Below are 18267 nucleotides of genomic sequence, written 5' to 3'. Positions count from 1 at the left end.
TTTGGCCATTAAATTCAAAAACTTTTCACTTTTTTTAAAATTTTGAGGTTAGAATTGAAATTGTATTTGATCATAATTTGAAGTCAGAGTTGGAATTATATTTAATCATAATTTTTACAAATAATATTTTTTATTAAAATGCTTGATTGTGAAAAAGATGAAACTAACTTTTTTTTAAATGTAATGGTGGGTTGAGATTCAATCAAATACAACTCTTGGGATCCAGTCAAATACATATCTTTATTTTCAAATTTCAAATACAACTTCAAATTATACTTAAAATTTCTTGATCAAACACTAATTTTTGAAAAAAAAAACAAATACTCCAAAAAGAAAGTGAATAATTCTTGTGGCCAAACAGGTCCTAAATACTTTTTTTTTTCGAAATCTACAGTAAGACGGAATCCAATTTTTGTGAAAAAATAATTAAGAATAATGATATCTGTTACTCCATCTTTTTCAAAATTATTCTCTACTTTCTTAAACAAAAGTGTTATGTTTCAAAATTATGCATGCTTGTGTGCATCTAACAACTTTCTTAACCTTCAAATTTACTTTTAATACTATGCACGTAAGCTACAAAAATAAATAGACAAATTCAAGTAGGAAAAAATTTCGGTTTAAATTAGTATGGTGCAGAAAATCCACGACTTCTAGTATGTACCGAAATAAATTATTACTGAAAAGGCAGCGAAAAAGGTAAGCATCCTCCTATAAACGTGATAGAAAGATTAGAACACTTCACCAATCCTCCGCTCAGTTCTCAAAATATTTGGAAAATATACATCTTTGCAAGGGAAAACATAATTTTGTTCCCAGAATGATTTTTAATATCACAATTAATTGCCAAATGTAAGCGTGAAAAGAGGAAGAACAGGACTCTTTGGGGAGAAAAGAGACTACAGGACTCTTTGATTTTATCTTTACTAAAAATCTAAACAAAAAAAAACGAAAAAGAAAAGGTAAAATTAAACTACATCATCAGCTGAAAATATAACAAAAAATCTCCAGTCGCGAATAACGCATCAGTAACAAATCTAGGCCTTTCAAAACCATGGAGGATTGAACATCATATTACTTCTCTTACATACTATATCTAGATAATATGAGCTTTCCACCAGGCAGTAGAATAACTCTGTAAATGCAACGCAACGAAAACATGGTGGCAATATATCCGATTAATAATTAGCATATGGCAATACACATTACCTCAATAGATGACCAGTTACCCATGTATCAGAAGACAAAATTTCCTTGAAATAATCTTTCAGTCGAGGTACACTTCCACAACCTAGTAAGATGAGCACAAGACAAGATAGCAGATATTCTCATTATAATTGGTACAGACGTGTAATATCTCGATTAGGCGCAATGAGAATGAACCCGCATCCACCGCCTAGAAAGTTGCCATATTCAATTCCATACCAAGATGACAGAATAAGAACAAAGACGATAAAATGAAACATGAGATAGACCCCCTTGCAGCTTTCTTCTGAACACAGCAACAGCGGGAATGCAGTTGTACTAAGCAGTTATAATGTTGAATGCCTAGTACAGCTTCATTCCTACCGCTGCTGTGTTAATATTACTTCAGCTACGCAGCAAACGATCTGGACCAACTTCAACGACTCAGCCAGCAACACACTGATGGTTTTGAAAGGGGACAGATACTTCAATTTCATTCAATTTCAGATCCACAGCTATTCCAATCCATCCAAACAGAGCAAAAACAGCTGAAATTTGGTTTGCTGCTCCATGTATATTCCAAGTCAGAATGACAGCAAACAAGAAACTCCAAGGAAAGAATGGCAGCAAACAGGGAAAAGAACCCAGAAATACTATTCACCTCTGATCAATTCAGCAGCAAAGCTTCTCCAATCACACAGTATAACACAGCAGCAATTCCAGGATCCAAGTCGGCGGAGAATTTCAGCGTAGGCCACCATCACACAACCGGCGGAGGAAAATCTCAAACAATTCTACACTGTAAAAGATAAAATCTGCAGGTACATGTTCACCCCTCCAAGACTACAAATACAACTCTCAGTTGAAATCCACCACTAAATTAGGAAACTACAATGATTGTCCAACAACCTTTTACAATGATAATAACTATTATAAGGACAATCAATCATTCGTACAAGAATCAAAGTCCAAAACACATTCAAGTGAACTTGCAATGTAAATAGTATTGTTGATCTTAATAGTATTGCAGATGAACAAGTGACATTCATTGGATGACTCATGAGGTTAGTAACCTATAATCTAATGATAATGAACAATTAGCTAGGTTGTGGAATTGAAATGGATGATTTGTGAGGTGAGCATCTATAGTCGTACTAGAATGACCAATTAGGATGTTTGACGCATTGAAATGGGTAGTTCGTAAGGTTGGAAATCTAAAATCTTTTAAGAATTGACAAATTAAAAAGTATATCTAAATGAATTTTGAAAATCTAAGATTCGGTAAACTAGTTACTCATCATTCAAAAACATAGTTAAGCTTTGTCCTATAAATTGATAGTTAGCAAATTTAGAAGACACGTTATTTCTACCAAGTTTTTGATTGTTCAGCCGACTGTAAAATAACGTTCATTATCTTGCACAACACATTTCATCGTGAAATTAAGCTGATTAGCAAACCATTAGCTCATCCAAATAATTCGAATGAAAACTTAAACAAATAAATTAAAATTGCCATCTTTGTTTAAGAGAACTTAAATTCTATGAACTACTATTTCAAGACAGTTTCGTTTCCGCGCTCATTGTTTAATAGAACATTAAAAGCTTTATGGACAACTATTTTAACTTTCAAGACAGTTTAGTTAGCGCGATCATTGGTTAGTAGAACATTAAAAAATTTATGGACTACTATTTGCAAAGACCATATGCTATGTGCAAGTTAACCGTAAATATTAGTGAAAGGAATTCATTTTTGTACCTTTGGTTGGAGAGCTGGAGCAGAATAATCCTAACCTGTGCATTGTTGTTGCTGTTTGATGCCAACATAAATTGTTGTTGTTTAACTTTGCAGATAAACAAAACCATCATTCGAAACTCGCGTAACCACCATATTCGATGCGACAAGATCTTGCAAACGATTCCAGGGAAAAAATAAAAGGAAGCCCAAGACAAGACACACAAGAGAGGAGAGGGCAAAAAACCCCGTACCATCTCCCCTCCAAACACAAAAAAATAGAAACTTTATTAGGTATTTTGACCTGCCATGCGAGCGCACCCATCATGGCAAAGGTCGGCAAACAACAACAACAACAACAACAAAAAATAAGAACCTCACATATCCTCTCTTTTCTCTCTAGCCACATCATCAACTCTTATATATGCATGCACATAATAGTAATTAAGCTGATATAACTGACAACAAATTAAACTATGATAACCTTATCTCACAACCTCACTCTTGCCGATTACCAATCTAGCATAATTTCGAGGACCATCAATATCCACTTGCAATCAATCAACATAAAATGATGATCACCTGCAGCATCCAGAAATACCAAAATTACATGTCAATAAATAAAAGTTGGTCCAAAACTGTACATATAAACACATATATAAAAAAGAATATTTGCTCACCGACAAAACTCTAACAGCGAACAACGAAACAAAGGTCAAAACCTTGTTTAAAGCTCTCAATCTCGTATCAAATCCATCAGATCTGACCGTTACCGACAGCTTGCCCATAGGAGATGCAACTCAAAACGATACATCTCATTGAAAGGGTGACTCAATAAAATTAGTAGATTAAGACTCTCCTTCCTTCTATCTTGTTTGATCATGAATATACGTTGTAACCGCTGTTTAGATCCTAAACAAAACAGTCAGAACGCACATTCAAAAGCAAACAAACTCGAAACTATACTCAAACTGTAGATCGGCGAACGATCTATACACATCTAAATACCAATCCATTAGCAGAAAAATGATTGTTAACAGATCTGAAAAGAGAAGAGATGGTGAAAAAGGAAGAGGTTGAAAATGGAGTGCAAGTTCATGAAGAAATGATGCGTCATTTTATAACGCGGGTTAGGATGATTGGACGGTTTGGATTGAATGAGATGGGAGATGATTTAACGGTGGAGATGTGTTGACTGTGGAGTAGGGCTAAAGGCTGGCGATGAGTAGGTTACGGACATATCTAGATGGCTATTGTTGAATATTAATATAGGAAGGTTATTAATTGTTGGTTTTTGACTAGGAACTGCTTGGATGGGCTCATGCCTATAAGCTGCAAACAACTTATAAGCTAAAAAAAATAAGTTGGTAGTCTAACTTATTTTTTTTTGGCTTATAGGCTGTTTTCAGCTTATAAGCTGCTTTAGATAAGCTAAGTCAAATGAGCCCAATTATTTTTTTAGTTTATTTTAAGCACAAAATGACTTTAAGCTGGCCAACCAAACACTCAAAAAAGCTGAAAATAGCTTATAAGCAACTTATAAGCCAATCCAAACGGGCTCTAGGATAGCTAATATTTTTAACATGTTACAACATGCTTCACGCTTATCGTTACAAAAAAAAAAAAAAAAAAATTAAAGCTGTAAATAATTTATTTATTTATTTATAAATTTATACTAATTTTAAAAATATATAAATTCAAAATAAAACACTATTCAAAGCTTTTTTTATTTAACAGATTGATCAAAATTTATTAACTTGACTAATCTAAATCTGCACGATATAATGCTCATTTAATTATAAAGTGTCCTCTACCAAAACAAAAAACAAAAAAAATCCTATTTCTCTGGATTTAGTATATTTAAATTAACACTGCGTGATGCCTATTCAATTGTGAAGTGCCCTTTATCAAATTCATTACTCAAAATTTGACTTTCATAATCTTTAATAAATAATGAAAGTATTTCATCTATCTCATAATATACCATGAAGATAATCGACGTCTATAATTAAATCTTCAAACAACTTTGTTTAAGGGTGCAAACAATTCCTACTTTTCTTTGGATCTTTATATGTCCTCTTCTCAATGTAGCTTTTAAAATGTTTTTATTAATTTCATTTTGTGCATTTTTCCTTATATAGGTCCTTAGTTTTTATAATACTTTGTGTATTATGCTAATCTCTACAAACGTGTTACAACATGCTTTTTCTTAATAATTCGTCTTTATATCTAATCAAACTATTTATAATTTATACTATTAGACAAAGTCAAAATCAACCATTAATAGACGTGGAATTGAATCTTACTTGTTTTAGGGTACAATTCCTAGTTCTTGTAATTATAAAGTTGTTTGTGCAACACAAGTAAGTTTGTTTAGCATAAATTTCTAGAAAATATTATAAGAGTTAAATCATGTTTTCTTCAAAGGGCGAAATGAAATATAGATCATGGTGGTTTGATAAATTTTTTACTTAGAATTGTGATAGGTGATAGCCCACTCATAAACAAAGTAACGTAGATACTAGCAACAATGGCGCGACGGTTACAGTATCTAACATATTGCTTGATGGAGTGTGGGTATCACATATGTTGCTTGACCCAATTGAAAATAATTTATACTCATTTCATTTCTAACAAAATGTTGTTTTAGCAATAGACCGCTTGGAATGGAACACGTAATGAAAAAATTGATTGACACTAAATATTAAGCTAAAATATTTTATATGACTTATAAAACATAATCGGCTAATGTCAGATGAGCTTAAATTCAACAAGAAAATAATTGAATCGCCAAAGAGTGAACGATTGTGATGGAGAATTCGAGGACTTTGCACATAGTATTAGGAGTTGTCCACTATCTAAGTAGATATGGAATATGTTCATTTCGCAAAATGGATGATACTTTCACTAAGAAACCAATGGTTAAATGGTTTGATGATATCATAAATAACTCTCGGCGAGCTTTTTTGTAACGTTACACTTCTATTTTTGACTAAGTAGATACATGAAAGAGCGAAATAAAATTTTGATTAAGAATAACATTTCCCTGAACTTATATGCAAGCAAATTAGAGATTATGCTAAGAAAATGAATGGCGTATTTTCTTCGAAAATCTGTATATCTGAAAATGCTAAACTAATTGTGATTGCCTCGTTGTGTAGGAGGGATTAAGCTTAATACCGATGATAATACGAAGAATCAAACCAGAGATGATGCTTTTGGAGAGATCTTTAGGGATGACCAAGAAAAATGGTTGTTGGGATATTTTGGTAAGTAGGCGGCTACATTAAGTTTGATTGCAGAAATATGGACATCAAACAAGATCTCAAATTTGCAAAAGAAATTGGGTACCAAGAATGAGAAGTGGCAAAAGACTACTTATGGTTGTCAAACTTATTATAGAGATGGTATATAATCCTCATCATCTTAGGACCATTACCGAACTTGCCACTACGTCGTGCATCTGGAGGGAGACAAACAAATGCGTAAATTTTCTGATTAACGGAAGGCACGAGCATGTAGAAGATTTGCTAATGACTATGAAGTTTATTCTTCTAGCCGACTTATGCCATGTTGCTTGTGAACAATATTAAAAAAAAAATCATTTAATTTTTCCAGTGTGCAAAAAAGAAACACATAACTCAAAATTACTAGATATAAAACTAAAACAGGAGCCGGAAGATACTTAAAGCAAGCAGCCGTCTTAGCTCAGTGGTAGAGCGCGTGGCTTTTAACCACGTGGTCGTGGGTTCGATCCCCACAGACGGCGAATAACACTTTTTTAATTCTTACTTGGTTTTCCCGCATGCACCTTTAACTTTTGCTAAATGCTCCAGTAATTCTGAAGTCATCCAAAACTTGACCGGATACTTTGACTGTACTAATTAATTTCCCCTCCATTGCTCTCAACTTTCTTGGAAATCTTTATTTGTCGTGTTTTCCCAAATTTATAATTTGAATTCGACATTATAGTTGTTTAAATGTTGAGCCTCAAAAGTACTTTGGATGTGTAGAGAAGTTTCCACGATTTTTTTTTTCCTTTCTATTAAATAATAATCCTAACTAGTCCCTTGAAATTTTATCCTTTTGGCCAGTGGACTATACTTTGGAATCTCGTATTTTTTATTTTTTATTTTGCTATCAAAATTACACTGTACATCCATAATAGTCTCTTAGTTCCGCCACTGCATGCATATATAAGAGGGGACATTCTACATTTTATATAAAAAAAAAATTACAACGACAAAGTGAACTTTTTTAGTAGTTCTTTTTAACAAAAATACAAACTTGAATATTTCCAAAATCCACCAAAAATGAAACTAATTACATATACATAAAACCTGGGCCTGTACACAATATTCAAATAGGGAAAAGGACACTGTGTGTCCACTCAGCCAAACTAATCCCACATTTAGCTACTGTTTGGGCTTAATTCCACTAGGTGTCCGTTCGGCCCAAAATAATGCCAAAAAATGGCCGGTCGGCTCAAAATAATGCTAAGGCTGACCGGCCCAACAACTCAGGCGCTTAAAAAAAAAAGACTTTTCGTGGTAGTCGCAAAAAGTCGCCACTAAAGGACTGCTACAATATATATACATATGTTGGAATTATATATACACTTTATATACAAGAATTATACAGTTTATATACATATGCTGGAATTAATCATACATTTATTTTACATAAGTTATACGCTAATTATACATTTATTATACACATATTATACAATAATGATATGATTTTTTTTTACATATACAATAGTGATACATGTTATATACCACAATGATACGGTTTCTATTATACATTTTTTATACGTATGGTACACTTTCTATACAAGACTGATATAGTTTATATACATATGCTGGAATTATATATACACTTTATATATATAAAATGATACATATTATATACAAAAATGATACAATTTTCTATTCTATATAGGGCAGTTGCACTGTGCTGATACACATTATATACACAAATGATACATATTATATACAAAAATGATACATAACTTAGTGATTCATATTTTATACATTTTCTATACATTACAGATAGGTACTGATACATGTTTTATACACAAATGACACATATTATATATAAAAATTGCCTCAAACATTTTTGTGTTTGGGTTTTTATTTGAAAATTGTCTTATTTAAGTTTTGGCTAATGGATGAGATTAGTTTAGTAGGTATAATTTGGGTTTGGAAAAAATTGGGTTAGAGGGTGGGATTAGTTTCACCCCACCGGCCATTTGTGTCATTTTCCCATTCAAATAACCATAGCAGCCCAAATAGACAATTTTATAAAGTACAAGTAAAATTAAATGGGTGAAAATCATTTTTATCCTCCAACTTTACTTTAAAAATTAAAGACCCCCCCCCCCCCCACCCCATATTGAACAATCGACATTTTCATCTAGGCACCCAAATAATGCTGAACTTCAATTTCACTTTCCGGAGAACTAAGTCAGGATAAAAAATACTTTACATATTTTTTACTTTCACTACAATTATGTATTACTTCTCACAGACACATGATGTACTTTGTTCCACTTATATATTGAAAAGGTTTGAAACTGTTTATCATCTTCTTCTTCATCGAATCACCATTGTCAGCCAAAGAAAAATCGTGTTCCTTATAATCCAAATAACATCATTGTTTAATCATCCAGCTTCTCGTCAGATGCACTAGGCTTCATAAAAATATAGAGGCTTTGAAAATGGAATCGCACCAAAATTTATCTATTTGGGAATTAGCGCTAAGATCACATGGTTACAAGGGTTTGAACCAGTGTTTTAAAAGGCGGGGCGTTTTACATACGCCTCGACGAGGCGTAAGCCTCGAGGCACGGGGCGTAAGCCCCATGGGTATTTAATTTTTAGTATTTCTTAAAATAATATAATTATAATAAATATTTTTAAATAGGTAAAATTACATAAAAAATAAAAGAAAACTGTATATATATATATATATATATATATATATATATATATATATATATATATATATATATATATATATATATGTGTGTGTGTGTGTGTGCGCGCGCGCGCGCGCGTTGATCCTCACAAAAAAATGATCAAAGCAATCCATTATACACCGCTTATAACTTGTAATTATATATAACATAATTTTACAAGTATAAACAATACAATGAAATAAAAGCTATTATGAAATGCAAATCAATTCTAACATTTTAACTTTCAAACACGGAAAAAAACATAGTTTCTTAAAACACTATTACTATCATACTATTCATTTTATCTCCCTATAAGCAAATAATCAATAAAATTTATCAATATTACAATTAAAACATAACTTCTTCATGAACAAAAAATAAAATTATATGATAATTCTAATACATAGGACTTATGACCAATGACAAGTGAAAATGTAAAATTCCGCTATGTGTTTTTTTTTTTTTTAAATTAAGTGATATTCACCCTCACGACGTTCTCAAATAGTAAATATCCAATACTACGACTTGTTATATGAGTTACACCCAATCTTCTATTTCTATAGATGAAAAACTATTAAGTATCATTATTTTGTTAAACAATTATGAGGGTGAATGATTTTAATTAAGGAATTTAAAATATAATTTGTGTAAGAACTGTTAGGCAAGCCCTGGGCGTTGGGCGTTAGGCGTGTTTAGGGCTTACGGTTGGACACTTAGGGCGTAAGCCTCATAGGAACTAAGTCCCGCACGTTAGCCCAGGGCGTTTTGCCATTGCCCTGCCCCGAGGCGAGCCTCGGGGCGAGTTCTAACACTGCCTTTTAAAACAATGGTTTGAACTGTGGAAATATGAAGAAATGCTTAGGCTGTGGAGAAAAATTAAAAACGGTAGAAAGCATTATAATTAATTAACGGAGGAAACTATGAAAAATTTATATATATTATTAATTAGGGTAATCACTAATTAATTAAAAATATAAGTGAAATTCTTTTTTACCCCTTAATGATCGGTCAACTAATATAAAGTTATCGGTCAATGACCTAAAGTTGAGATAAGAGGATGAAAATGTCGATTGTTCAATGTCAGGGGAAGTCTTCGATTTTTAAAGTAAAGTTAGAGGACTAAAATAATTTTTATCCAAAAATAAATAGGACTATCTTGCATGAGAGTTAATGTATTAGAATAATCAATATCATCATTATATACAGTACTTGAGCAATTGGAACGAATTCTTCAGCACATGGCTGGATACACTTTGCATTTAGCCACTCCAAGGAATCCTTCAGACTGGTTTATGACTATATCTGTTGACTAATCACTAAACTCAAGCTTATAATTAAAAGCTTCCACTTTGCTTTAGCCTTCCAGTTCGAGTATTTCAAATTTATTGGTCCAATAAATTTAACTTACTAGTCCAGCGAATTCGAATCCCTGTTGAATAATTGTAGGAGTTTTCAACTTTGAGACGTACAAAGGGAAGAGATTGATAGTTTATTTATTTGAAAAATGCATTCAATACTTAAAATGAGATACCTGGATGGAATATGTTATGACTACTTATGAGATGACTTTATTTTAGATTTACCAGGAGATATATGTGCAGATTGAAGTGATAGCATTCACAAATAATAGAATAAATTGTGCTTTGAAGTTATTTTGGTTAAAATAATGAGTTGACCTGATTTCAGATCCGTTATTTCAAATGTGTTGAAAAAGTAACATATCTCAAAAAGAATAATAATCATTTCATTAGTTACCTTAATGTCTACCTTTTAATTTGGTCAAACAAACCTATTGCCCAACGTCTCGCTATTTAATTTGGCCAACTAAATTATCTTCATTTGTCAATTGTAACTGCCTCTTTATTCATCATAATTAGCCATTAGATTTGAGCCTCCTTATGGCTATTATCTTCTTAATACGTTGGGGTATCTTCACCATTCTGATGAGATGTTTGTTTACCTATTTATATATATTCTAATGGAGCTAACCTATGATTCAATTCGGATGAAATCAGCTTGGGTCTCTATGTATTGTAATTCTAAATGAAGGTCCTTTCATTTTGGTGATGAGATGACAAAAAGTTTTTTCCATATTCTATTAGTGCGCTGAGTTTTTCACTAAATTTAAATCTTTGTTAGATTCTGACTTCTAGTTTTGTACTAGAAGAACTTGTTGAGTTTCGGGAGATACACTCATACCAGGTGAAATATCCTTAAGGACAGTGTCTTAATTGACATGCCTCAGGCTATGAGATTGTTCAAAAATTTCCTACAATGTTCAATTTTTCACCAAAATGATAGTATGAAATTGAAATAATCGCATTCTCATAAGTCATATCACTTCGAAAGAGCCCAATACTTCATCGCATTCTCCTCGGTGGACTCTCTTCAATCCTTTTTGCTATATTATGTCAAATGCACTCTAGTTATTAGCTACTATACCCATTTTTGTTATTTAATTTCGTCTTGATGGCTTGGAAATGCAACTCCTACTATATATATTCTACCCTTCTGTCTTTTAAACTGAACTTTAGTACAAGTATTCTAGTTAAACAAAACAGGAAAAGGTATCAATCGTCGTGATTAACGACGATGCATGTGGAACACATTCAAACACGAATATCCTCTAGTTTGGGACTACCGTGATTAACGATGTCAAGTATTTCTAAGAAACGAATATTATATTCTCGTTTGCTGTTTGGGACGTGGCAGCTTTAAGAGCTAGCTATTCTTTTGTCTAAAGTTTTTATGTACCTAGTACTTTATGCTTTCATGTATGAAATATAATTATAATACACAGCAGAACAGTTAAGCAATATGAAATAATTATAATACATAGCAGAACAGTTAAGCGATTAAATATACAAAGTAATACGATGGAGCTACTATCAAGTGAAAACATAGTTAACTAACAGAAGGTCTGACCAAGCTTTTAAAATTAACTTATTTTGAAAAGTATTTTTAAGTTTTTATTGGTGATAAGTAATTTTTGTTTGATCAATTAATTTAAAAAGTATTTTTGAACAACAATTAGTGTCTTTTAAATAGTGTTTCTAAGTATATTTTCTCAATGTTTTTGAGGAAAAAAATATTTTTTTAGCTTCTGAAAAAGAAGTTGATGATACTCTCAAGAATCACTTATTTTCTTTCAAAAGTTAGGTCAAACACCCACTTTTTAAAAATAAACACTTTTGATCTCCTAAAACTTGGTCAAATAGGCTATAAAAAAATTAGGAGATTACCAGTTAATGTTGTATAAAAAATTTAATCCATTATGGTTTAAGTGACCTAATGGTGTAAAACTTTTGTCCCTTGAGGATGCATAAAACTTTTTCTCCATGTGAATGCATAAAACTTATACTTAAAAAAAACTGATAGTACTGTACTTGTATTAAGAAATTTATTGCATAAATCTTTTACAAAACTGATATATATACCAGATTTGAAAGGTTGCAATTCCATTTTTGTGAGTACCAATTCAGTAATTGTAATTTTATTCTGATTCAGAATTCAAATCTCACCAAAAATACTGTACTTATATTAACAAATTTATTAAAATTACACATATTTTTAAAAATCCAAAATTCATAAAATTAAAATTTTAAACCCGCCCTTAACTAAAAGGATTCTATTCCTAAGGGGTCGTTTGATACAATGAATAAGGAAAAATAGTTTTGAGATAAAAGTTTAGTACCGTCTTATCTCTAGTTTGATTATGAATCTTGGGATAAGTTATTCTGAAATTTAAAATAGTACCGGCATAATTTATCCCCGACAAAAGGTGGAATAACAGTTCCAAGATTAAACAATGAAAATAACAAAAATAGTCGTGACATGTTATTTTTAATACAACAAACCAAACAATCAATTAGAAATAATACTACTAGAATAACTAATCCAACTTAACTAATCCTAGCATAATTTTCTTCAAAACAAAGGACCCCCAAAACTCAAACGCAATACCTTCTTCCACAAATTTCAAAGTAGGTATGTTGGCGTGAGAATGGAGAAAACAAAAAGAAAAGTGAAAGTTGCATGGAGTAGCTAAAAAGTTTGGAACTATGTGTACCTTTCCATCCTTTATAAACTACTATATATGTATGTTATGTTATCTCGCTAGCACAGATTAATCAAAAAAAATTTACTCAAATAAATATGATGAATGCAATATCAGTGAAAGCTGGGTATGAGTTACCCAAAAAAGAAAAGAAAGCTGGGTATGACAGCAACAATGGCGTGGTTTCCGGCGGCGCAAGTGTAACCTTCAACGCCGGTGACTTTAAGCTACGTGCTTCTATGACTGATGCTACAGTACTCAATGCTCCAAGCTTAGACGGCTTAGCTTTAGCTATTGAAAAACCTGGCTCATTTATTTTCGACTACAAGGCCCCCGAAAAGGTGCCGTTAATATCTTTTCATTTGTATTTTAATTTCTTGCGGGAAAAGGTACAAATACACCCTTCAACTTTATGATTGAGAGTAGATATACTTTCGTTAAAAAAATTGTGCATATATATCCCTATCGTTACATAAATGGTGCAAATATACCCTTTTTGTTGACAGATATTTAAAAAAAAAATCATTTAGCTTGTTTTTTAATTATAAAAATAACACGCGGCTTTAAAAAATTAAGCCTACCTATCTTTTTAGTAATTACTTTTTAAGGCTACGGGATAATTTTTTTTCCTCATGGGTCGTGTCTAATTCATTTACAAAAATAGTCAAACTTTTTTTCTTTAAAGCCAAACAGATATTTTTTATAAAAAAAGAACAAGAAAACCCGCTAGAAAAAAAAAATTGCCTTGTGGCTCTAAAAAAAGGGAAAAATGACCTAATAATACTACTTAAGACTCTATATTACAAAACATAAGAATATTTTTCCTTATTTACAAAATATACCAATTTAATTACAAAACATAACAGACCTGGAAAAAAAATAAAAACCCACCCTTCCCTTCCCCTTTTCCCCATTCTCTGTTTCATCCAAAACAACGCCACCCCACCCTTCCTTTCCCAGTTCCCTTTCTTTCCATTTTCTATTTCCTCCAAAAATTTCAGCGCCCACCCTTTTCTTTCTCTTCTCTAACGTCTTCTTTGGCGAGTTCAGGCCACGCTTTGGTGGCAGATCTAAACAAACATGATTTAAAAAAGCATAGGTCTAGAAAAAATATTGAGAGAATGAAGCCATTCTTCAAAATTAGCAACAAGATACCAAATCATACATAGGCAATGCAGATTCAGGAATTCAGAGTTTAGGCTCAATTTGTTCAGATCACGTTTGTACCATTACGAAAGTTCCCTTTATGTGGCAAATATGTCCGTCTTGTCTACCTACTTGAATTCCTCTTCTTTTTTGTTCTTGCTTTTTGTTTTCTACTTGCTGTTTTCAGTCTCCGTTATTTGAATATGAGACATTAGGAATTCCCATTTCTACTTCCTTTTTTCAAATTATAATTTCCTCTTTGGTCTTAGATACAGGCTAAAAGTAGTATTATGCGATGGTCTCAAAGGACCGAAAACAACTCCAAACATTGCAAATATAATTAAACTACTCGAAAATTCAACTATCAAATCAGGAAATTTCACAAGTATGAAACTTTTTTGTTAATCTCAAATTCTATGATCGCACTATGCGGATTCAAAACAAAGAAAATTTAGAAAAATTAACGGACTGATGGTGGATCTGATGAGATTTGGTTTCTCTTCAAATTTCGAAGTGAGATTCAAATTGTAGTAAAGTTGTATGATAATTATATGTTGAGTTTGCATAAAATTTAGTTTTTAAGTTTTATATTTTGTTGTAGTTGTATTAGCATTGTATGAAAGTTGCATACAATGTTGTTGTAATTGTATTAAATTTCATTCGAATTTTGAAGCGAGATTCGAAATTTACATTAAATTTGTATGAAAGTTGTATACAATGTTGTTGTAGTCATATTAAATTTCCAAAAACCTAACATGAACTTTTTACAAATTTTATACAGTTATGTACTTTCCATACCATTTCTATACAGTTTTCATACACGAAAAATATGAGAATTCTAAGCCTTGAGCGAAATATACATATTTCATACAATTTTCATACACAAAAATTGAGCCAAATTTTTAAGCCTTGAACGAGATATACATATTTCATACAATTTTCATACACAAAATTTTGAGAGAAAATTTTAAGCTTTGAGCCAGATATATACATTTCATACACAAATTTTCGTACATGTTTTGTAAGAAATCAATTGGTATATTTTGTAAATTGAAAAGTATCGTCATATTTTATAAATATACTCTATTCTTATGTATATATAGGTTATTCTCCCTTAAAGAAACTAAGTCCGCTAAAAATTGGGTAGACTCGTTTTTTTTTTCTTTTCAAAACCACGTGGCATTTTTTAATTAAAAGATTAGCTAAATGATTTTAAAAAAAAATCAGGCAGCGAAAAGGGCATATATATATATTTGTACCATTTGTGTAACGACAAAGATATATTTGCATTATTTGTGTAACGACAGTGTATATATACACCACTTTTTAAACAAGTGGTAGATCTACTCTAACTCGCAAAGTTGAAGGGTATATTTGCACCTTTGGCCTTTTTTTTTTTTTTTTTTGGCTAGAACGCATATTTCTGATTTTGGTGAAAAAAGTGATAGTTACGTGATCATCTATGAAATTTACCTTGTAAAATGCCTGTTGCAAATATGCTCTGTTGTGTTTCAAATTACTATTAGTTCACGGATTCAAGCAACAAATAGTTAAATCTCCATGGATAGTGGCACTAAAATCACCTGGCACTTACAATATTTATATACTCCATCTGTCTCAATTTAGGTGACACTTTTCACTTCTCAAAATTCAAAAAGGATTTTTTTTTACCGTAATTTATTTGTACACCCTTTAAACATTTTAAATTGTAATTCTTGTGACTTATAACACTTTTTATCTAGTTTATAGACATTTAAATTATTTTTCAAAGATTCAATGTCCAAATTCACATCAAAATAAAGAAGTTTGACTCTCGGAATCATGTCACATAAATGGGGGGGGGGGGGGGGGGGGGGGAGTAACTATTTTGCTGAATTAGCTTATTTTTTTCGGTGTACTAATTGAAGTATTTTGAAAATTTGAAATGCTTTCTTAACAGGTGGAGAGAAAATGCAAGGAGTACTCGTTTTTTGTTTAGTACCAACATTTTTGTCCGTTTTGTTTAGAATTTGTCTCGACTATTATTTACAATTGCTATAGAACTTTTGTGATTCCAGGACTTCAGATTTCAATTTATGAACTCAATTAAGGTTATGGAGAAGCCATTGAATTTGAAGTACATTCACAATACGGCCCTTCACAATATAGGAGATGGCAAAACAATATTGGATGGGACATTAGTGTTTGATTCTGCAAACAAGGTGTCGGCCAATCATGAGCTAGGTTCGATAGGTTGTAAATTGAAGTACAGTTATGTTCATGGAGGACTCACTACTCTCGAGCCGAGCTATGATACGGAACGTAATTTTTGGGATTTGGCAGTGTCACATAAAATTTATGGGGATCATGTATGCAAGGCTACATATCAAATGGAGAGTAATGATTTGGGGCTTGAATGGTCGAGGACTTCTAAGCTAGATGGATCTTTTAAGGTACGTATTGTTTTGTTGTGTGAGTTATATCGTTGTTATAAACCTGAATAGAGTGGAATGAATAAAAATGATTTATATAAACTAACACGACATAATTGATTGATTCATCAGTATCTTCTTTCCTGTCTTATTTGAGCAATAGAAGTAGCTATGAGTTATTCAACGCCTCCTCTTCCAAAATTATATCGTGAGTTGAAAACATGCACTAGTTTATGTTGAGTGGTTGAGTTGGGTTCCGTTGCATTCTCTGACATTAGCTTGTGGAGTAAATCAGAGAAATCGAGCCAGGTTTTCTCCCTTTTTAAAAAAAAAAAAATATTTTTCTCAATCTTGTTTTCTCCTTCCCTTATTATGCATTATGTTATATATGTGATGCCAATATTAACCGTAATAAACTTAAAAGTGGTTCATGTCATGTTTGTGCCGTGTAAATTATACTCCCTCCGTTTCAATTTATGTGAACCTTTTCGGAGTACGAAGGTCAAACTTTATAACTTTGACCTTAAATTTTGACATAGATTTTTCAAGTTTGTAAAAATAAAATTTATATATTTTGAAACTACATTAAAAATACTATAAATCATGATAATTTATAATTCAAATAATTTAGAAAAAATCTAAGAAAAACGTGGTCAAAGAACCACCTCGTAGACTCCCCAAATAGTAAAGGGTTCACATTAATTGAAACTGGAGGAGTAGTAAATATCCAAAAACATAACTTTGATTTGTCATTGGCAAATCTGATAACTTTGATTTGTCGTTGGCAAATCTGGTTGGTGTCTTCTAGCTTATGACTTAAACAAATCTGTTGCTGACATGTTCTCTTTGTTTGATCTTTGGATAGTTTGTGAAGCTAGCATCTAAAATATACAATATATATTTTATTTTTCATGCTGTTGTTTGTTGTTTCTCTCCATGCAGAGAGACTCTGACACTAAGTTATTCTTGCCTCCAGGTTTCTGCATCTCTCTGTTTGGCTGATAAGAAACTTTCAAAGTTAGCTGCGGAGAGTTCGTGGAACTTTGACATATGATTTTTGCAATTATTGACTTCATATGATGGTTGTATTAACTAGTGAACCTGTTTAGCGTTTCATGACAACTCAAAAATTTATGGTCAACATTTGCCAGTACATTATACTCCAGAACTTTAGATTTCTTTGTTGTTTTAATGCCTTGAGTATTCAACAATGATTCACCTGAAATTGTTCTGCCCCTTCTCCTTTCCTGTTGCACTCTCATTATATTTGCTTCATGTTTGCCTTACGCTCTATCAAATTCTTCTGGTTAAAGAATTTCTTTCTAATTGTTCGGGAACAATTAGGAGTTTTTTTTTTAGGAGAAATGTGTGATTCTTCTTCTGGCAGTGACATGCTTGTTCCCACTTATGGGATTACAAGATTATTGTATGGTTTGCATTGCCACCCTTAACAATTACTCCTCTGTCCGAATTTATATGACATACTTTCCTTTTTAGTTAGTCTAAAAAAGAACGATCCATTTCTTTATTTGACAATAATTTAACTTTAAACTTTACTTTTTACGTGTAACGAGATGATTTCTAACCAAACAAATATATTTGCCTTGTTTTAGACCATAAGATTAAAAAATCTTCATCTATTTCTTAAACTCCGTGTCTAGTCAAATTACATCACATAAATTAGTCGGAGGGAGTACTATGTTCAGGGGCGGAATTATAGGGGTGCAAGGGGTGTCAATCGAACCCCATTCGTTGGAAATTGCACTATATATATGGG

The 18267-nt window shown here is 31.9% G+C and overlaps 1 protein-coding gene, 2 long non-coding RNA genes and 1 other non-coding gene across 4 annotated transcripts; 2 read left to right on the top strand and 2 right to left on the bottom strand.

Annotated features, from left to right (window-relative positions):
* Window positions 1-1160: 1160 nt before the first annotated feature.
* Window positions 1161-2875, bottom strand: LOC132604128 (uncharacterized). The gene is made up of 2 exons (XR_009568640.1): window positions 1847-2875; window positions 1161-1748 (listed from the first exon to the last, which is right to left on the bottom strand). It is a non-coding gene; the product is annotated as an uncharacterized LOC132604128 (long non-coding RNA).
* Window positions 2876-3188: 313 nt separating this feature from the next.
* Window positions 3189-4173, bottom strand: LOC132604127 (uncharacterized). Its single transcript, XR_009568639.1, has 2 exons — window positions 3598-4173; window positions 3189-3499 (listed from the first exon to the last, which is right to left on the bottom strand). It is a non-coding gene; the product is annotated as an uncharacterized LOC132604127 (long non-coding RNA).
* Window positions 4174-6614: 2441 nt separating this feature from the next.
* TRNAK-UUU (transfer RNA lysine (anticodon UUU)) lies at window positions 6615-6686 on the top strand. The gene has a single exon. It is a non-coding gene; the product is annotated as a tRNA-Lys (tRNA).
* A 6316-nt stretch (window positions 6687-13002) lies between these two features.
* On the top strand, window positions 13003-17745 carry LOC132604126 (outer envelope pore protein 24, chloroplastic-like). Its single transcript, XM_060317478.1, has 3 exons — window positions 13003-13274; window positions 16137-16511; window positions 17467-17745. Exons 1-3 carry the CDS (start codon window positions 13032-13034, stop codon window positions 17542-17544), a joined length of 696 nt encoding a protein of 231 aa, XP_060173461.1. The 5' UTR covers window positions 13003-13031; the 3' UTR covers window positions 17545-17745.
* The last annotated feature ends 522 nt before the right edge of the window (window positions 17746-18267 follow it).

Source organism: Lycium barbarum, chromosome 7 (genome assembly GCF_019175385.1).
Source record: "Lycium barbarum isolate Lr01 chromosome 7, ASM1917538v2, whole genome shotgun sequence".
Classification (NCBI taxonomy): domain Eukaryota; kingdom Viridiplantae; phylum Streptophyta; class Magnoliopsida; order Solanales; family Solanaceae; genus Lycium; species Lycium barbarum.
The sequence above is the reverse complement of the archived record's forward strand: the minus strand, read 5'-3'. Positions and strand labels throughout refer to the sequence as shown.